Here is a 22,283-nt window from a genome sequence, read left to right as displayed (position 1 = left end):
TAGGCTTCCATTCACAGGTCTGCCCAAAAGGAGTGGGACTGCCAAAAACCAACCTAAAAGGTGCATAACCCTTTTAAACAGTGGGTAATTATTGGGAAAGATTGGTTGGTTTTCTGATCAGTGCCCCAAGTATTGGCCCCTGTAAATGCACCCTCAATATTTTAAGATGTTATTCTCCCAGAATATATTAGGAATATGGCTGCTGGAAGCAATAGATTAACGTTCTCATTCGTAAATAATGAAAAGAGCACAGGACTGACTCTTACATGCACCACAATTTAATTGTATGGCATTGGTGCACTGTATGGAGTGGGCTCACATCTTGATCCCACTCCATACATGTGTCATACAGCTGGCATCCCAGCGCCATGGCCAGGGGAATTTAAACCCCACAGATGCCAATAGCAACCATCAAGTCTGAGGGGTTAGACAGAGGGACTGTGCTCCCTCTGTCCTCTGATAGAACCCCCTGCGGTAAAATTGCCTGGCTCCTACTGATTTCTATAACACCCTTGTGAAAGCTCCCTGCAAGACCATACCAGAGGCAAAGAAAAAATAAAATAAAAAATCATTGCTATGGATTGTCAGTCTTCCGTTTAGTATAAGCATAAGACGAAGGGGCGGTCCTCCACAGTGAGGAGGCGTGTCTCGGTAATCCAATCTGATTGGCTGGCAGGGAGATGCTGGCTACAGCAAGTGTATATGTGAAGTGAGGGAAGGCAGTTTTGGCCTCAGAGAACTGGCAAAGGAGCCATCTTAAGAAGATCCTTATATTGTAGAGGTGAAAAACAGCCATAACTAAGGGGGAAAAAAAAAACTCAAGGAAAACTGTGGTATGTGAAGAAACCAAAAATAGCTTTATGCATAATGCTGCAAGTGCAGTAACATATGCTAAAACTTATTTTTTTATGAAAACATGGCTGTTACAATTTAAAGGGTTTCTACCACCAGAAATACTGTTATGTAGCTGACTGATATAGCGATGCACTAATGTCAGCACTACAGAACAGTATGTTTCTTACATTAGTCCCTGCAGCCGTTTTTGTAAAAAAAAAGCACTTTTATTATATGCTAATGAGCCTCTAGGTGCTATGTGGGCGTAAAATCAGCACCTAGAGGCTCAGTCTACTCACGCTTTATCCCGCCCAGGTCCTCTTGATTGATGGCACGATCCACCGCATCGTTGACGAAATCCCGCGCCTTCGCCGTTCACTTAGGTCTTCGGTGCAGGCGCAGTGAGTGAATGATGCGATCCTAGTGCCGGATTCCTCACTGCGCCTGCACCGACTACGTCACAGGGAGGAAGCCGGCATCAGGAAAGCGGCCTTCACTCACTGCGCCTGCACCGAAGACAGAAGTGAACGGCGCAGGCGCGGGATTTCGTCAACGATGCGGTGGATCGTGCCATCAATCAAGAGGAGCGGGGCGGGCAGAACACTGGACCTGGGCGGGATAAAGCGTGAGTAGACGGAGCCTTTAGGTGCTGATTTTACGCCCACATAGCACCTAGAGGCTCATTAGCATATAATAAATGCTTTTTTTTTTTTACAAAAACGGCTGCAGGGACTAATGTTAGAAACATACTGTTATGTAGTGCTGACATCAGCGCATCGCTAATGTCAGTCAGCTACATAAAGGGTTTCTTCCACCAGAAATACTGTTAAGTCCCTTAAGGGGGCTAAAAATTATAATAAAAAGGGGAAGAGAATTGCTCACTTGCTACGGAACAGTTTTTTACCACAACTATTGTTTTAAGCGACTGTATGGGTCTGGCATGAATTACCCTTTTATGTACGGCCACATATGAAGTGAAAGACTGTGCGCTTTTGTTAATTGAGGACCGCTTTCATTCATTGTTGGAGGACTATATACATTATAGGATCGCTACAATTGTTTGTTCATCTCAGGCATCTTTTTTTTTTTGCACAGCTTGTATTGCCATTTCTTCATTCTTTTATCTATTTATTCAATAAATTGCTTTTACTATTAGCCCAAACGTCAGTGAGTGCCCAGCTGTTACATGTAGCGTGGGTGGAGCTAACCAAAAGCGTGGCGCTCACAGCTGGATATCTGACGCTTCATTAGATTGTAAAACTTGAAATTGCCATTTTTTCTCCCCAGTGTTACCGTACAAAGAATTATTTTTCTTGTTTACCAATGAGCTATGGCAAATTAAACATTCCCATTAACAAATACAACTTGCCCTGAAAAAAATTAAAATAAAAATAATAAGCTCATACAGCTATGTGAGCAGAAAACAACTGAATTATGGCTTTTGGAAGGCAGGGAAAAACTAAAACGAAAGATGGTCTGTGTCCGGAAAGCTTTAAAAAAGGGGTGTCCCATCACCTATCCTGTGGGAGTAAGCGTCTGACTGGAAGGGGTCCAACCAATCATGAGAACGGGGACCCAGCTTCACGAAAAATATAGTGGGCATACCGTGCTCGGTTAAACGATACTTTTAGATGGCACTTCTTTTTATAGCGGAAGATCGGACAGTATACTGAACTAGAGGGCTCAAAGTACATTACTCATCTGAGGACTGGGGCATGCGTCTTACCTAAAATAACCATGTGCAGTACAGGAGGTGAATGCACTGCTGCGAACATGACATTTACGGACTGCAGCGCGATCAGGTGTCATGTTTATCTGGCACACCTCTGCAGAGATACAATTGCGTTTTCTCACATTGTCAGGTCTGTAATACACCCACTAAATAAATAAGGCCCGAATGGTTAATTCCTGTTGATGAACTGGTTTTTCTCTCTCTGAACTCCAGGGACAAGTCACATAGCAACCTTAACGGCGAGGCTCAAAATACCACTTCCCAGAGGAAAGCAGCGAGGGAGAATAGCCAGTGTATGTAGCGGGAAGCATTCAGCCGGTGTCGCACTCTGGGCTAGGTCTTCACACCTGTAGACCACTCGTGATACACTGTCTTGTAGATGCACTCATGCAACATAAAATCACACTACGAAAAAATATATAATGATTGCAAATGCAACAAGTCAGAGCGGCGTTGTGATTACGAGCACAAACAGATCACACAATGCAGGACACAAGCGCACGTCTTATAGAAGCGCCATCGCTTAAGGGTTACAAGCCCACCACAGATTAGTAGAGTGCAAATTTCACAGAATTAAATACATTCCCAGATCACTCAATACCACACATAGGAACCTTAGGGGGGTGTTCATGCCCTAGTACAGGTATAGCTGCAGACGTCTCTCAGACCACCCAATGCTCCAGTACCCCAAAATGTAAATCCTGTATTTACTAATGGACTCTGTGCACCCCTTTCAATAAGGGAAATTAAACTTACCTTTTCCATTTCTGGTTTTCTGTTTGAGACTTAGAAAAAGTTGCTAAATCAGTCGGTGTTCATACTGTTAATCCCACTTATTTTTCTTTTACGGTATTCCCTGCTCCCTTGACTGCTCTAATCCAGTTCCAAGGTCCTCCAAAGCAAAATAGAAATACTGTGGATCTAAAAAGACTAAAGGGAAAAAAAGTTGTACACAATTAGATTATATATCTCCCTCCACATGTACCAAGGATCACAGGACTTGGGAACTGAAGTTTCTGGAGCAAAAAAAGATGAAATTGTCAATGGTTTGCTAGGGTGCCATACCAGAGGTCAACCCTCCAGGAGATAGGTGGTCGTGAATGTAAGAAGTACATCACAAATGATGTCATCATAAGACATTGTCAAGTCTGTGTGTGATGTCCAGCATAGAATATATTGTCGTGTTCTACATATGAAGTATGTGCTGTGGATTCACATGCTATACAGTACAGTAGGAACATATGAAAAAAATAACAGTGATGGACCTCACAAGAGGCTCCTAGAAGTGCTACCAACATCTACTAGGCATGATGGAGAATGAAGTCCTTTGTAACGGTGCACCATCTGCTTCCGGGTGGCTCAATGACCTCAACTAGTGCACTTACTCCATAAATTATCATGTTGTTGGTTATTAGAGGACCTATGCAGGGTTATTGTAACTTCAAGCCTCAATATTAGCTTGCAGTAATACAATTAGGCAGTCTACGTATGGTACTTACTGATAGTAAAGGTACTACCATCATGTGAGATACACAAAGGGACCAATGATGGTCGTGTTTTTATTGAAGAAACATTAGGATTTGACCACCAGATCCTTTTAAAAGTAGAGTCTATACAATTATGGTAAAAATAACCCTGCCGGGGGAATTAAAATTCAGATAAATATATAATTATATATAGGAGGGCATATGAAAGGTTTGCCATCATCTTTCAACACTTTCTGACCTTTACTACAAAACTTATAGCCCTAATGGATGGGATAGCCAGTCATGTTGATGTGGTGGGATGAAAGGAACAAAAACCCCGCCACTAAATCACTGACCTACAGCGGTGTCTTCTCGAAGCTGCATGTCCTCAAAGATCTCAAAAACAAGGAGCTCACTCCTCATACTGAGGGCATTGAAAAGAGGTCTGTTAAAATGTGGCTTAGGCCTCATGCACGTCAGTCGTGTGTTTTGCGGTCCGCAAAACACACATGACGCCCGTGTGCGTTCTGCAATTTGTGGAACGGCACGGACAGCCATTACTATAACTGCCTATTCTTGTCTGCAAAGTGGACAAGAATAGGACAGGCTATATTTTTTTTGCAGACCGCGGAACGGAGCAACGGATGTGGAAAGCACACGGAGCGCTGTCCGCATCTTTTGCGGCCCCATTGAAGTGAATGGGTCCGTATCCAAACCGCAAATACTGCGGCTCGGATGCGGTCTAGAACAACGGTCGTGTGCATGAGGCCTTAGACAGGAATGGAAATCTGGGACAGGTCTTCGATCACAGTAAAAAACAAAACAAAAAAAAAAACAAAAAAAAAAACACACAACTAAAGAAGGGAAGAGAACCAATGTTGCACAACATGGTTCAAAAACAACTTAAAATTTAAAAAGTAAAATTAAAAAAATAAGAGGGTGGGAGGGGAATAAATAATAACCGGAAGACAAGAACTGGATTTGAGCATTGGAGAGCAGGTAAAACCTGAAGAAAACAATGGTTATTTCACAAGCACACTCATTGGAATCACAACGTGCAGACACCAGATCGCGCCACCAATTTCATAGCACCGTTCCCACTGGTTAATTCAATACTCAAGCTTTATAGCAAGCTGTTCATGCAGACTCCTGCACATGGCCAAACAGTGGTCATACCTATCACCCAGTCTCTTTGACCCACGGAACTTCACTTGAAACGCCTCATAGAAAGCGGAGGAAGGATTCCTGCGAGACCCAAGAATCAAATGAAAAAAAAGTTGAAAACATTTGTGTGATGAAGAAAGGGAAAAACAGACAAAAGAAGGAGCCAACATCAGCTGATGAGAAAGCTAAAACTCTACTTCTAAAGACGACTTACTCTCAAGCTTTAATTGCTAGACACCTTTGAGGGCATTTTTTACTGAAATACAAGTATTTTTGGCAAAACATTGTATTGACAATTAGGTTTTATTAAAGCCCCGCTCTATGCTTTCCTGAACCCGTATAAAGCAGACATTCCTATTGATCTACAGAGTAACCGCACTTTGTAAGAACAGTTCTTATAGGTGAGGGTCGGAGACGAGAAGCCACAGCTGAAGACTGCCTCAGACCTTGTATCGAGAAAGCCCTTAGGAGCAAGGAAGAAAGTGCCAAACTGAGCGATTGTGGGGGTCTCCGCTCTCTAGGCTACTTTCACACTAGCGTTTTTTGAGGATCCGTCATGGATCTGCAAAAACGCTTCCGTTACAATACAACCACATGCATCCATCATAAACGGATCAGTTTGTATTTTCTGTAACATAGCCAAGACGGATCAGTCATGAACTCTATTGAAAGTCAATGGGGGACGGATGAGTTTTCTATTGTGCCAGAAAACTGATCCGTCCCCATTGACTTACATGGTGTGCCAGGACGGATCCGTTTGGCTCAGTTTCGTCAAGTGGACAGTCAAACACTGCAGGCAGCGTTCTGATGTCCTCCTCCAGAGCGGAATGGAGACTGATCGGAGGCAAACTGATGCATTCTGAGCGGACCCTTTTCCATTCAGAATGCATTAGGGCAAAACTGATCCGTTGTGGACCGCTTGTGAGATCCCTGACCGGATCACAAACGAAAATCCAAAACGCCAGTGTGAAAGTAGCCCAACCCCCACTAATGTCACTATAACACATCAAAAGGTTTTAGAAAGTGAACTTATTCTTTACCACCAAATAAAACAAACTTAAAGCGCTCAGTCGGATTAGAGGTGTGTTCAGGAGAGCAGAGATAATAGACCCTTAATGGTTCAGTCTATCGGCAGCGAGCGTTCATAGGGACGCTCGTACGATCCAGTAGTCGATGAATGAGCAGACACTCGTTCATTGGCAGATGGGCAACTTTCAGCAGGATGAATGATGGCCGATTATTGGCAGCAAATCTCCTGGTGTAATCAAGGATGTGCTGGCGATAGTGAATAGAAGAGAAGGACTGCGGTAGCTCTAAAATGGAACCGAACCTGCAATGAATAGAAAAGAATGAAAGGGGGGAACGAGTGTGGGAGCAATCATCCCCCTGCATGCGGTATTCAGCAGCCTGTGGAATCAGGCGCTGATGGATATGTTCTCGTCCATCGTGCTCGCACTGCCCTACATCAGGCAGGGTAATGGCACCTTTAGAAAGCTCGTCTGACCGATTTCACACTGACTGGGACGGTGTAGCCTGCAACGTGCGAGGCTCCAGATATCAATACTTATGACATAACCCAATTACTAAAAACACAAGTACTTGTAAATACTGTAATTAAAAATGCTACAAAAATAGTATCCATAGCCTTTGAGTGGGTTTCATTGGCTCCTGAACTGCACAAGTGACTTTCTATAGGAGTTGCTTTTTAAAAACAATTTTCACCAGTACACCTCCAAGTAATAAAAAACACAGGGACCACAGTACTGAGACCCATACTGATAAGCCAGATCAAAAGCCTTCTGCAGTCTACTCAGTGCCATGTCCATTCAGGTCCACCGACTTCATGTGGGAAAGGCAACAGTTAGCCTATGGGTGATGTGTGCCGATATAGTGCCAGATGGCAGAAAATCAGTGCATGTTAGAGGTATATATCAGGAGGACGTTTCTCCATCTTAATCCACCTGAAGGTAAGGCTTGCCAGCAATAACTCCCCATCTTTAATACATATAGCCCAAAGACACAAACGTCTCAATGACTGTAACTGAAACCCAGACTTAAAATAGTAACCCAAGTGCTAAACTTGTGCCAGCGAGAAAGCTGCAGCCTCACTTTTCCTGTAAGCGCTGGTTCCTCTTCCTCTTTTGTATTCTGTACAGTCACTTCACCACCTGCTTGTCAAGGTTTCCTCAGAAGATCATAAATGTCAATTGCTCATCATTGGTTCCAAGATGCAGCCCAAGCCCCTGCCACCAAATTCCAGTGAATGGAAAGGGAGGAGGACGTCAACTAACTAATGCTTGAGGACTCTTAGGCCCTACCAACCTCCATCCATCACACATTTATAAGATTAGGGAAGTTCACAAAGGGTTATTCTCATCCTGTAATGTGACACTCGGTGGGGGTCAGACCTCTGAGCTCACTGCTAAATGCCCTAAGCAAAAGACTGATGTCCTCCAGCATTTCACCTGCGGATCACTGGGTCAGCAAGGGTCCCACCAGTCAGAACCAGTTCAATACCGACCTGTACGTCGGCCATTCACTATATAAAAAAAAAATATTATATATATATATATATAATATGCAGACATACAGGGCTTCTTTTAATACATATTTATATATAGTCTGTTTTCGGCTCCATATACTTTGTGCCAAACAGGGATTGAAGCCCAGCAAAGGAAAATAGGAAAAAAACTCGACTTCCCACTGCCAAGACCTGTGCTTGTTTTTTTCGCAAGTTTTTCAGACCTCTCAGTGCCTCTCTCTATGGCTTCCCTCCCCTGGGCCTCAGGCCACAGAACAGACACGTGCACGTCACATGAAGTCCCCAGCAGGTGGTGAAACAAATAGGCAGCAGCCTATACTCTGCAGGTTTGGTTCTGAAGGACATTACGAGACAGCATCTGGCAAAATCATCTTAGTGTACTGACATTTACAGCCCTCTTATTGTATAAAATCATTCCAAAATGGAAAATGATGACAATGACATTAAACAATTAGAAGCCCCAATAACTCCAAAGCGGTCAATACAGCAGGACCCGGACCAGCAGATGTGCTGCTCTGTGCACTTCAGGACTTAACGGGGGTGTCATCTCATACATTGAGGGTGCATTCTAGCGATATGTCCCCAATGTCCCACAGCCATCTCTAAAACAGAGCTCTCGAAGAGAAGGCGAGGGGACTGCGCATGCCAGCATATGCCCCCAATGTATGAGATGATTGACAACCCCTTTAAGGTCATTTTACATGGATCGATAATCAGAGCAATTATTAGGAATGAGTTTGTAGAAACACTAGTTCATACGGTGATCCTGATGTTGTGCCACCACCTGAAGTCATCTTTCCCTCCGCGGCAGGTCATGCTGTGCAAAAATGGGATTTGCTGCCCGGGAACAAAGATTTTCTATGGAGACTAGTGATCGCTTGTCCCCATACAGTGGAGGCGATTGCTGCATGTAAATGATATCATCTCCGCTGAAGAACAGGCAATTATTGGGAAGGTTTCATTTGTTCCCAATAACTACCTTTAGGAGGTCAGACCAGAGGGATTATTCATCGCAGCAATTTAAAGGGAACCTGTTACCATAAAAATGCAGTGCAATCTGCTGGCCACAGAGCAGGAGGAGCTGAGTAGATTAATATGTTTTTTATGGAAAATTATTCATTAAAACTTTATTTTAAATAGTCATAAAAATTTCTGCTCTATGCTTAGGAGTCATGTGGCTGGTCTTACTGAACGCCATGTGTATGCTTGGTCATGCATAGTTTCCATTGAATCGCCGATTAGAACCATCCAAATGACTTCTAAGCACAGAAAGAGCTGAGATTTTAATGAATAAATAAAGTTATACAGACCCCTTCCCTATAAAACTATATACCAATCTGCTCAGCTCCTCCTGCTCTATAACCTGATGCCTGCAGAATACACTGCATTTTATGGTGACAAGCTTCCTTTAATATAGACCATCTATCTTAGAGAAAAATTCCCTAAATGGTTAAAAAATAAATAAATACAATAATAATGATGACGATGAAAACGATCATGAGGGTCAGGGGTTAAATAACAATTGAAATTGGATGTGTTAATAAGCTGTGCACTACCTGCTCCCCAATTAGTGCACCGCTCTCTTCATTGCTCTTTTGTCGCCACATGTAAGCTACTGGTACGGATGGGGTCACCTGCGCTGCTGCAAGAGCCACGTCACTGCTGAGCCACGTCCATGCTGGAAGTTTACACGTGAGGACCAAAGCACAGCGAAGACAGGTTGGAACCCAGAGCACCAGAACTAAGCATCAGGGAACAGGAAATATGTCTTCGTCGACGGCTCTGCTGGGTATTTAAAGAGGACCTTTCACCGATTCTTACCCTATGAACTAACTATACAGATAGGTAGAGCGGCACCTGGGGATCTCACTGCACTTACTATTATCCTCGGGCGCCGCTCCGTTCTGCCGCTATGCCCTCCGGTATCTCCGCTCACCAAGTTATAGTAGGCGGAGATACCAGTCCCTAAGTTATGGTAGGCGGAGTCTGCCCTAGCGCTGGCCAATCGCAGCGCAGAGCTCACAGCCTGGGAGGTTATTTTCTCCCAGGCTGTGAGCTCTGCAATGCGATTGGCCAGCGCTAGGGCAGACTCCGCCTACCATAACTTAGGGAACGGAGATACCGGAGGACATAGCAGGAGAACGGAGCGGCGCCCGGGGATAATAGTAAGTGCAGAGAGATCCCCGGGCGCCGCTCCACATGTCTGTATACTTAGTTCATAGGGTAAGAATCGGTGAAAGGTCCTCTTTAAAGGGAACCTGTCATCCAGTTTATGCTGACCTCACCGAGTGCAGTATAAAGTAGTGACAGGAATGCTGATGTCAGCGGTGTGTCACTCATGAGCTAAAGGTAAGTGGGTGCCGAGAACCAGCATCATAATCATTACAGCCCAGGCCTTGAAAAGAGTCACATCTACCTGAGAAGAGTCCTGGTTATTCCTAATCTGCTGCTCTCCCCGTCCATCTGCTGATGATTGGCAGTTCTCTCCTAGAGAGAAAGGGAGAAAACTAGGTAGAAGCCTGTCAGACATCAGCAGGAGATTAGGAATAACCAGGACTCTTCTCAGGTGGCCGGGACTCTTTTCCAGGCCCAGTCTGCAATGTTGGTTCTCGGCAACCACTTACTTTTACCTTATAAATGACCGACCGCCGAAATCATCTCACCTGTCTCTACTTTATTCTGCTGTTAGTATGGGCAACACAGGTTCCCTTTAAGACAAGTGCTGTTAATTGGTTTTACCCCTTTTTGATGGAATGAATGGAAGTCCACACACGTGTAACTAAACGGTAACAGTTTACAGACAGCTTTATCATCTCAGCAGGATCTCGCTGCTCCTCTGCAGAATCCCTTTAAAGTGGTTATCCCATAAGTTTTTAAACAAAGTCTTGAAAAGGTCATCAATCACAGTAGAATTGCCACAGATTACTATAAAACAGCTTTTAATAACCTTTTCATCATTTTCTTGCTTCCATGCAATATCTGTGCTGCGGGGGATGTCGCTGGAAAGAATCAGTCTCCTTCCCCATCTGGCAGCTGATAATATAGCCCCATATTATTTTCCCTGTAGAATAGTCATGCTGTTCTGCCATGCTACTGCAGAGGCTCTGTTCGCCTCCTGACCAGAAAGCCATTTCTATTGCGAGGAGAGGGAGTAGCCATGCATGACCGCCAGCACTAGGCTGATGCACACATGGCTATACTATACACTTTGGAACACCAGGTGATTCCATAATAGAACCATAAAAGGTCATGAGTCGTCGCAAAATGATTCATAAAAGATTATTAAATGGCAAATGTATGCTAAAAAAAAAAAATAATTTAATGCTTGGGCAACCCCTTTAACAGACACCAAAGGTACTTCTTAAAGTCACACTGCTTCTTTGCATGAAACAAGTATTTTAGAGGTCACACATACAATAACGGTACGAGTAAGCATTTAAGAAAATGAGGCAAAAAAAAAATAAAAATAATCCAAATTAAAAAAATTCACCAAAAAAAACGAGAGGCTCACAAACAGGTTTTTAGCTACCTAGCTGTTGGAGCCGACAGTCCACAATCCCGTCCATTCATTAGCGTTCCTGGAATACAGCCGAAGCAGTTCATACTGGTCAGCTATCTATGGAAAATGATCTGTACTCTGTTCTTATTCCAAGACCGTCATATTTTACTTGTGTTCCAAATGTGGAGGACTTTTCAAGGAATGTTCTCACTTCTGTGCAACCACTATGCCCAGATGCAGCGTCACAAAAACATCTCCTTAGTTCATATGGGAACATAGAAACCATAAACCTGAAGTAGAACATCTAAATATGTATATCACAGCGTGGTCCAGCTGGTTGTGGCGACAGCCCAGTACAAATTAAGAAACTGACACCGAATAATAGACCACTAGTCATGCCCAACACTTAACAGCCACTGTGTATTCTATGCTGTGGTCCACCAGTAGAAAAGCTCATATTTGTGGGCCTAGGAGCCACATAGCTGCTTGCTACAAGCGCTTAAAGGGGATGCGTCATCAGAAAACGACCTGTTTAAATCTCGTTATGCTAAACTTAGGCCTAAAACATGGCAAAACTTCCTGTTCTTTCAGATCGGCCACATGGCCCCACAAGCACAATAGACTGGCGGGGAACTCATTGACTTCTGTGGGAGTTCTCTCGGCATGGGACCTGTGCAGAGGTCAGGAGGGAGTAGGTAAGCTGGGATATCACCTATGTGAATGGTGGATCCCGTGTGATCTATACTAGGTGTCAGCTGTCATTGTAATCCTGCCTGTGATAAACATGTGACGGCTGTCTAAAGTTACCTATACAGAAAAGAAAAGTCAACATATTAGGCCTAGTGGCCAGTGCAAAACTGCATGATTAGTTTATTATTATTTTTATTATTATTATTTAGAAAGCGACATGGAAAGATAAAACAAATTCTTAAAAAAAAAAAAAACACAAAAAAAAAAAACACACGTGAAAATTTGATTTTAAAGAGGTAATTTGCAGCGGACATTCGTTTTAAAGGGATTAGCTTAAATGGGTTGTCTCACTTTGGCAATTGGCATGCATTACATAGAGAAAGTTAATACAAGGCAGTTACTAATGTATTGTGATTATCCATATTTCTTCCAGGGGTTACGACCACCCTGTAATCCAGCAGTGGAGAACGCGCTTGCACACTATAGGAAAAAGCGTTGGCTTCTCTGGTGGCTGCGATTTTGGGAGTGTGTATAGGCTGGCACTTTTTCCTATAGTATACAAGCACGACCACCACTGATGGATTGCAAGGTGGTCGTAGTAACCCCTAGAAACGAGCAGTGTATAATGTGATGAAAAATGAATCAAGCAGCAAAGGAAGCAATATGGACAATCACAATACATTAGTAAGTGCCTGGTATTAACTTTCTCTACATGAGAAAGGTCATTGGATGAAGGGAGACAAGCCCTTTTTTTTTTCTTTTTCTATTTAAATAGTAATGCGTTATCTACAGGAGAGGACAGGGCCACCACATATCTGGAGAACTCTGTCTCTAAGACTCCAGTCTGTAAGCCGAGGTGATCACATCTAACAGCAGAGTGAAAAGAAAGGTAACACACACAGCTCTCCCCATCAATCTCTAAGGGAGAAAGATCCAGATAAGAATAAAGTGGGCCACATTTACCAATACGAATGCACCAAAAACTTGCAAAATGTGGCACAGTCTAAGGTGCAGGTGCAACAAATTTGTATGAAAACTTTGGCACAAAACTCACAAAGTAAGCATCTCAATAGACGGCATAGACAAAACGCATCTAACCATGCATCAAGTTCATCATCCGCCGGTGAGCAACTAGGTAGATCTTTAGACTAAATTACTGCCCCAATGCCATTTTTTCCAGTAAAGCACCAGGCACCGCGTTGGCGCCCATCATGTCAGCGTCACGACTCACTTTTTCTTTTAGCCGCTTCTAGTACGGAGCAGAACCATGGAAATGACCAACTGAGATGTGAGCATGACCACCTTTAGGTTTTGCTCCCACTTCATGGTAGCAGTATACAGCAAGGCACACCACTGTGCCCCACAGAAGAGCGACGGGTGCAGGGCAGAAGAGACTAAAAAGTAAATATGGAAAACACGGATACTGTGGACATCTTCTCTAAGGCTACTTTCTCACTGTCAGTTTTTGATCAGTGCTTTCCATCAGGGATCGTGAGCCAAAACCAGGAGTGAAGGCTACAAAGAGATAAGAGGTGACTTGTAAAGAAGGATCTGGGTGTAGGCTAAATATCAGCTGCTTCTAAGGGTAGCAGGATAGTGTCATGTCACTGGACAAGGATGTAATATTACCACTTTGGTGTGGCCTCATCTGGAATATGCAGCTCTGATCTGGGCACCAGTTCATGGAAAGGATGCCCTGGAGCTGGCAAAAGTACAAGGGAGAGCGACTAAACTGATAAGGGGCATGGTATATTCACACGTCCAGGTTTTCATGCAAGTCAGCTGCTATATTTTTACTTAGTAGGGACTTCTGAGATAATAGAACAGCCCGTTTAGGAACCTCATCCATCAGCCAGAATTGGCAAACATAGCTCACTCAGGACATCCATTAATTACATGGGCAGCCTATTTATTTAATTGGAGACCATGTAATGCTTAAATTCTTTAAAGAATTTTATTGGTTATTTTTACGTTTTCCATGTCACTATTTTTCCTGATCTGTGGAGATAACTTTTTAGCAGTCATCTCATTATCATCACAGGCAGGATTACAATAAAACATAGCTTTATATAGATCAAAATAGGTGATATCAAAGCTTATCTGCTCCCTCTCTCCTTGTATATTGACTTTGCACAGGTCTCATAGAAGGTCAGCTCTGTCCACTGTGTATATGGACCATGCACCAGCTGTTTTACAGAAAGAAGTGGGATGAAAAGGTGGAGCCTGCACCTATCTGACATTAATGGCATACCATAGCAATACGCAAGATCAGCATACCCCTATAAACGGGTTGTCTCACTTCAGTAAGTGACATCATGTAGAGAAAGTTAATAAAAGGCACTTAATGTATTGTGATTGTCCATATTGTCTCCTTTACTGGCTGGAATCACTTTCCCATCACATTATATACTGCTTATTTCCAGGAGTTATGGCCACCGCTGCAGCACAGACACGAGGTGGCCGGGACGGGAGATGCTACACATGTGTGTAGCATAGTATGAAAGCTGGATTGCCGGGTGGTCGTAACCATGGAAACAAGCGGTGTACAATGCAATAGAAAATTAAATTAAGCCAGCAAAGGAGGCAATATGTTCAATCAAAGTACATTAGTAAGTGCCTGGTAATAATTTTCTCTACATGATACATGCCACTTGCTGAATTGAGACAACCCCTTAAAATTTCTGCCGCTTCAAATGTATACAAACATGCCTGGACGAAATAGAAAGCTTCATCGTAGAGGAGGTCTGCTCTAGACAACCCAATTTTTCCTTTCAGGTAGCCCCTGTGACAATAAGCTGATCACACGCTCAGCACTCATCAATAATTTGGAGGGTAACCTCAGAGTAAACACGTCCATGTGTGTTTTGGGAATCCGCAAAACACAGACACCGGCAATGTGCGTTCCACATTTTGCGACTGCACATAGCCGGCACTCTCATAGAAAACGCCTTTTCTTGTCCGCAATTGCGGACAAGAATGGGACATGTTCTATTTTTTGGGCGGAAGAAGTGCGGATCCGCAAATGCGGACAGCACATTTCGGCCCCATTGAAAATGAATGGGTCCGTACCTGTTCCGCAAAATTGCGGAACGGATGCGGACCCATTTTGCAGACGTGTGAATGGATTCTGAGGGACAATACCAGGGTATCTGAAAATGTGTTTTATAAACCTTTTCCAGTAAATCCTGTAACATTCCATGTACAATTGTGCTTGACGCTAGGAAAGTCAATGCTACCCTTAGTCTCCTTTCACACATCAGTGTTTGATCAATGATTTATATCAGTGACTGAGCCAAAAAGCTGGTGCAGGTGAAAGCCACAGAATAGGTACAAATCTTTCCATTACACCTCCTCTCCGCTCCAGAATCACTGATCAAACGCTGACCATGTGAAAGTGGCCTTACCCTAAAGCTCTGTATTTCAAGCCCCCTTGCTGTCCATGAAAACATTAAATGCGTCCCCATCTGCCCCCTCAGGAAATGTGGCTGCCTGTATCTGTATGTACTAAACATTTTCAGTGGAAGGAGCTGGTGGGTACACAGGTAAGTGGCCACATGGGAAACATCTTTTCACTATGGTCACGAAGAGTGATGCATCCAACGTTTATATGGGCATCCGGAGGCCTTGACATAAAGAGTTGGGGTAAGCTCTACAATGTTAAGATTGCGTAAAACAAAAAACGTTTCTGACCCATTACAAATGTTACCGTCATGTGGTCAACCCCTTTAAAAGGTCTACAACAGAGTAGACTTCAAGAGAGGGAAGTTTTGAAATTCAGTGTAAGAAATGTATCATTCATTTCTATGGGATGACCGATACCCAGTGATGTTGGCCACGACAGGACCGCCATGTAACCCTAGCCTTACCGAGGTGGCCGACTATGGCCTGTGAAAACAAAAACAGGAGCCTGCCTAACGCTCCGCCACAACCCGAAGTTCGCTCTACCAGGACCTCTAGCACATTAGCACTGAGGAGCCACAGCAAGCAGCACTTGGCAAATATTGATGGGACCCTCACAATCCCCATAAGTCAACTGGGAGGTCACCATTTAGACCTGTGGTACACAGGAGACATCACAGGGTCATGGTGGTGTGAACAGAGACTACCTGCCATGTCACTGCCAGGGACCCTTCTCCAGACTCCTCCTCAGCACCTGACTGGACATGCATCAATGTGTCATCCAAGTCCATCTTATCGGAAACGGATTTAGGCTACCTTTTTTTCCAGAAATAACTGCTTTATCAATATCAAGTGTTTCCCCCCCCCCCCTCAGAGCTGAGAATCCATCACTCAAGTCAAAATAAGGCCCCTGTCACACTGGCACCACAGCTTCAGTTTTTAAATAACTGCTTGACTCATGGTGCGGTCAGGTTTAATGGAGTATTCCAGGATTGACCACCTATCCTTATAATAGACCATCAATAACTAACAGGTGTGGGTCTGACCCATCAACTCTTCTGAAATAGCTTTGGCACTGGAACTACAAAGCTCTGTCCACTGTGCTGGTTACTGCAGCATTGCTCCCACTGAAGTTCATGGCAGCAGGGCTGCAGTAACCAGCTATGGCCACTACACAACAGACGGAGCTGTACAGACTCCCACGAATCAGACAGTAATGGCCTATCCTGAGGTAAAGTTATAAACCGTCAAGTCTTGGAATACCTCTTGAATATTTTCTTATTCAGGTATTATAGTACTTCAGACTACACCTCACAGAGGTAACAGAAATAGGACAGCAAGCAGCCATGGCGCCAGTGTGCACAGTCAGCTAACCTCCAGCACTCCAGCTGTGGTGAAACTACAACTCCCAGCATGCTCCATTTATTTTATGTGGAGTTCTGGGAACAGCCAAGCAGGTGTGCATCTTGGGCGTTGTAGTTTTACCACAGCTGGAGGGCCAGAGGTTAGCCGTCACAGGTCTCGGACAGGTTATCAGTGTTGGCTGGGAACAGAGCTGTGCACAGGTTTCACCTGGTGAAAAGGAATATCAGTCATGTCAGGAAGGAATTAGTATCAATCATTTCACAGGCCTCATGCACACAACCGTTGTGTTTTGCAGTCCGCGCGGACAGCCATTGATAAAACTGCCTATTCTTGGCCGCAAAACGGACAACAATAAGACAGGTTATATTTTTTTTGGTGGACCACAGAACGGAGCAATGGATGAGGACAGCACACGGAGTGCTGTCCACATCTTTTGCGGCCCCATTGAAGTGAATGGGTCCGAATCCGAGTTGCAAAAACTGCGGCTCGGATGCGGACCAGAACTACAGTCGTGTGCATGAGGCCTAATCTGAGAGATATGTAGAAGTTCTGGGCAAAATAGGCACCCACTTTATATAGGCTGAGTGTGTAACACACCTGATAGATCACCAAAAAGCTATAACCTCTTCATTTTGTAAATGGCTGTATAGGGGAGACCGCAACCCCCAAATCTGGCCTGCTGACCATGTAAATTATGCTCGAGAAGGCAGGGGGTCTACTGCACATATACAGCCCAGAACTTTTACCTCATACCAGCCACTTCTGATCTTCAAGGGGGGAGCCGAGCAGAACCGGTGTGCAGCTCCATATTTCCAGCCAAAACTGATAGCGGGAAGGAAATATTCACCTCAGGTAATAAAATACATTTCAAAAGGCACCTCAGACTGGTATATGTTCACACTGGACTATACTGTGGCAGCAAAATAAAAAAATAGGTAAAAAAAAAATAATTACATTTTATTATCCTTTATTCACATAGAAGCAGCATATTACTATGTTCATTCACGTCACTCCCTGCCCCAGAGGAGCTTACAATCTAGTGTCCCATTATTACAGGAAGACCCCCACTCAAAGCCATGGAAGCCAGACAACACGCGCCTTAGTAACTGGGTCACTCGGTAAGAGTAAAAATATATACTGCCATCAGGGGATATTGTGGGGTCACGTGTGTAGAGAAGGCCTGATCTGGAACATCAAGATAACAGGGCAGCGTGGACCTGCTAAGACTAGCAATGTCTTCCACCAAAGCTGCTGCAGGAACTGCTCCTAAGACCTCCATGGAAAACCATATTGGCATATTTCCTATATATTTATTTTAAGTTAAAGACACAAAAGCACCAGAGGGTTAGACTACAACATGGAAAGAAGTTTGTGTGCCTGGGAATCCTGAAAATCACGAAAAAGTAGGAAAAAGAACGAAACTTAAGACAAACCAAAAGAAAATAAAAGTCACGGAAAGCATCTTTGCCCACAGTGAATTCCAGCTATGGTACTTAGCACGGGAACAAAACCAAATGTAGTCTGACACTCTGAAGTGTCTTCAGCACATCACACACACGCGGGCAGCTTAGCGGACCGGCCAGCACTATTGTCCATTCATGGTCAGCAACTGGATCCCTTATCGATCCTTTGGGTCGTCACACAAGAGTCCAATTAAATGTACTGAAAAGAGAAAAACTTATATAAACCCACAAAAAGTTCCAAGTTCAGAGACCATGACAGCAGTAGTCTCAACCTTCCTGAACCATGGAAGTGGCCTAGTGAGGGGTCAAAATGCACCAATTGGATCCTGTACAGTTTCTAGCAACCAGACCCCTCACCTCTATTTACCGTAGTTCCCAACATGTCAAAGGGACACATCAGAAAATATGAAAGACAAAGTTCCAGAAGACATGGAAACTGGGTTTTATTTTCAGAGAGTAGAAGCCAGAGGTGGACTATGTGCACCATTCTACCATCATCCATGGTCGCAGACTGTGCCAGCTGACCAGTTACCATTAGAACTAAATAAGATGCTATAGTCCAGCTGGACAAAAGCCTCACACACCAACAGCCTGCAAAACAGCGAGCTGTACCAACAGTGCCACCATCAGAGGAGCCCAGAGGATTAGATGTTCCAAAACATAGGAAACTTTTATACAATACTGACAGAAGTGCTCGAGACCTCACCAACACTGATTCCCAGACTGTTCTCTGAATTATGTACCAAGATCTTTAAGTCTCACATACACAGTCATGTTTTAGCCCCATCTTTGGCCAAATATATAACTTCTGCATGGAGGTGTACGAGTACTTGTACAACGCATACACAAGATGCGTTTTGAAGAGAGCTGATAATAATAAGCACTCCTCAGCCAGTTGTCAAGACTAAAACCTTACTCCAGATATGACCAAGAAAAACTGCCAAATGGTGACTGGACTAGATGTGGCAGACCTTCTTCCAGCTATTCCTTGATGGCCATCACCAGGTCTCAAGCCCTTCTTATCAGCCAATACTTTATATGACCTCACTTATGCTGCAGGTTGGCAAAAAATAACAGTCTGGTGTACTCAGAAATGTCACCAGGTTGGGGTCACCTACGAGAAGGCAGATTGTCCTCTATAGCTAGCCATAGACGCAATGGTAGCCGTCTCACTACCTGCATCGTCTAGAGCTCAGTGCCAGGTGCCACCCACAGACATTGTGATACACCTCCTGGGCCATGTACTACGAGAAGATTATATGGATTATCTGCACACAAAGTACCAGACATTGATGCTACCCTCTAAGAGCAGCTACAATGGACACAAGTCACTTATTCGATCACAAAGTTTGCACTTGTGCTGAAAGGGTAAAGCCAGTCCTATCACTTTAGGAACCTGTTGGTCAAGAGCGTCATTCAGTGTCAAATCAGACGGCGATGTATGCGAGTTCCTGGAAAGAAAGGCATGTATAGCAGTAAGACAAATGTGAAATGCTCCATACCTGTCATCCTCACCATCAACAGGGAGAGATAAACCAAATACGGGTAAGTGAAGAGGGTTTGTTAGAGGGTCCGTGATGGGAACTTTCACAAAAGACTTCTCAGAAATCAAAGGGATTGGTGGATGAGGTAGGGGTTCCGACTTTCTTCGGTCATCGATTTGACCAGCCAAGGGCTGGCTCTGAAATTGACTAACGGTGGACTGTGGCATACTGGTATGTACATTGCTTGTACCTTGCAGAAATGGAAGCCCAACTGTTGGGATCAAGCTGTTACTCCTACTGACAGAAGTATGGCTACTCAATGGAGACTGTACAAAAGTCGAAGGAGCGATTGGCATAGTAACAGGGGTAGCCGAGACACTAGGCACACTACTTGTTATTCCAGAAACCCCAGAAGTGGGTGCGCTGTGCAAGCCAGGGGTCGCGGCATGGTGTCCACCAGGAATGTTTGAGATCTGACTACTTCCAGTCATAGGCTTCTGTTGCACCCCCCCAATAGACGTCACACCTCCCGCTTGTTGCATATGAACTGGATGGCTCTGGGGAGCTGATGCACTGTGCACAAGTCCTGACCCCGGGCTCACCGAGTCACCAGGCTTCGACTGAAGGCCCATAACTTGAGCTCCACCTGCTTGCAGATGCTGGCCCGGAAGACTGGACGGGGCCCCGGAACCTGCCGCTAGTTGACTGGATAGATGTTGCACATAGTCAGCCTGGCCAGAGACCTGAGTGCCCATCATATGCCCAGGCTGCATCTGGGCCTGCTGGGAGTAGGTGAACTGTTGGCTTCCAGGAGCATTGGTCTGCTGCTGCTGCCCCACAGACATGGCAGTCTGGGCTGCAGCTACATTCTGAGGTGCCGGGCCCATGCCATTGAGCCCACTCTGTGCATGGATGTAGGACTGGCCTGGGGCACCAGGATACTGGGGCTGAGCGGTACCTTGGGGCACTGCTCCCCCTACAGGCTGCTGCCGGGAGCCCTGGGTCATCTTGTCGGGGTGCAGCAGCTGTGACACAGCAGTAAGGGAAGTGTCAGCGATGGAGTCCGGCCCGTGGCCCGCGTGCACCGAGCCCCCCGTGGCCCCCAGGCCGCTGTCCCGCTCGGCGGCGTGCTCGTAGTGCCGGAGGGAGTCCGCAGTCCTGGTGATGACAGTGCCGTCAGAGTCCCGGTCATAGTACTCCGTGCACGTCCAGCGGCCCCGCCTGTACGGCTCTCCGGAGCCGTGGTCCAGCTTGATCACTCGGAAACGTGAGCTGCAGGCGGCCGTGCTGGCAGCGGGAGAGGGGGAGGCGGCCGGGGCCACGCTGGTGGGTGTAGCCTCCTGCGGCACATTGGGGGACGTGGTGCCGGGGGTCTCGGCCTCCACCACATTGCTCAGCGTCTCCTCGGACGAGCTCCTCTCCACCACATCCTCCGGCCCGTAGTCCGTGGCCCGGGACACGTCAAAGATCTCGGAGGAGACGTCCTCGGTGCGGGACTCGTCGGGGTCGTCCAGGCTCTCGGTGTCCTCCGTGATGCTGCTGGCCGCCTGCGCCGTGGTCACGCTGGTGATCTGGAAGCAGCTCTTCTTCTTAGCCGGCATCTTGGACATGATGAGGGGCAGAGCCGAGACACGTCCCCCGGGGAGGCAGGAAGCGGCGGTCCCGCTCCGGCTCAGCTCCTCGCTCCAGGGAAGGGGAAGAATCACAGCTGTCAGCGTCTAGCGCAGCGTACACATCTCTGCGGCTCCGCCGGTAACGATGAAGGCTGGCTGCTGCAGGCCCTCCGCAGGCCCGGCCTCCTCTGTCACCACACAGGCCGCTCGCTCTTCCAGATGGCGCTACCGGCTTCAGCCTAAGTGGGAAGCCTGAAGCGGGAGGAGAGGGGGGGCAGGCCGCGGCTCCCCCCTACCTGCACTCCAGTGCGACAGACATGTCACGACTAGGATGTGGCGCTGTCCTGTGCCCGAATCACTGAGAGGAAGTGAGAGCTGCTGAGGAGGCTGCAAAGTACAAGGGATAAATGTCTGTTAGTGACGGAGGCTCCAAGCCACGCCCCCGACCCGCCCCCATCTCCCTCTGCTGCCTCACACTCTCAAATTTAAACCGCTGTCATCACCGTACACAAGATGGCCGCCAGGGGCACTGTACAAAAAGCAGGGCGGGGCTGCAGTCATTCATAAATCCGTGCCATTGGTTGCCTCTGCTGCGTCATGAGAAGGGGCGGGAAGCCAGGAGAGGTGGAGGAGGAGGGGGAATGAAAGGCAGGAGAAACCATTCCCTTGGGCATTGCTGTGGGAGGCGGAGGAGGGGGTGGTGGTGCGGATGGTATGTCCCAGCTCTCTGCTGCTGCTTGCATTGTGAGCGGCTTGTGTACAGTTAGTTTAGTGAGCTGGTATTTTTAACTCTTTCAGGGACTGGTGATGACTGGTTGTGGGCATGTGCCAGGGATGTGAGTCACACATGAAACTGTTACTCATGTGGACTGAGCTATGCATGTAAAGTGTCTCTCAGCTCCTCTAGAAAGTGGCGCATGAGGTGAAACTTAGCTGAGGAGTGACACGTATCACATGCCTGGCGATGACCCAGATTACAAAGGGTGGCATTCTGTAAATGTGACGCACATTGTTATCCTGAAGGATGCCACT

At 45.7% G+C, this 22,283-nt stretch overlaps 1 protein-coding gene across 3 annotated transcripts in view; it reads right to left on the bottom strand.

Annotated features, from left to right (window-relative positions):
• TSC22D2 (TSC22 domain family member 2) overlaps positions 1–21,676 on the bottom strand; it is a 57,576-nt gene extending 35,900 nt beyond the window's left edge. The window contains exons 1-3 of one of the 3 annotated variants that reach the window (XM_040428082.1): positions 20,493–21,675; positions 19,657–20,462; positions 5,209–5,277 (exon numbers count right to left, since the gene is read on the bottom strand). In XM_040428082.1, the coding sequence (XP_040284016.1) occupies positions 5,209–5,277; positions 19,657–20,462; positions 20,493–21,248 (1,631 nt within the window). In that variant the 5' untranslated portion in view covers positions 21,249–21,675. Of the gene's footprint in view, positions 1–5,208; positions 5,278–19,656 lie in introns of all 3 variants that reach the window. The other 2 variants (XM_040428081.1, XM_040428083.1) reach the window with 2 other exon arrangements.
• Positions 21,677–22,283: the final 607 nt, after the last annotated feature.

The sequence above is a fragment of the Bufo bufo genome, chromosome 4 (assembly GCF_905171765.1).
Source record: "Bufo bufo chromosome 4, aBufBuf1.1, whole genome shotgun sequence".
NCBI classification, from domain to species: domain Eukaryota; kingdom Metazoa; phylum Chordata; class Amphibia; order Anura; family Bufonidae; genus Bufo; species Bufo bufo.
This window is presented reverse-complemented; position numbering and strand designations above follow the sequence as displayed.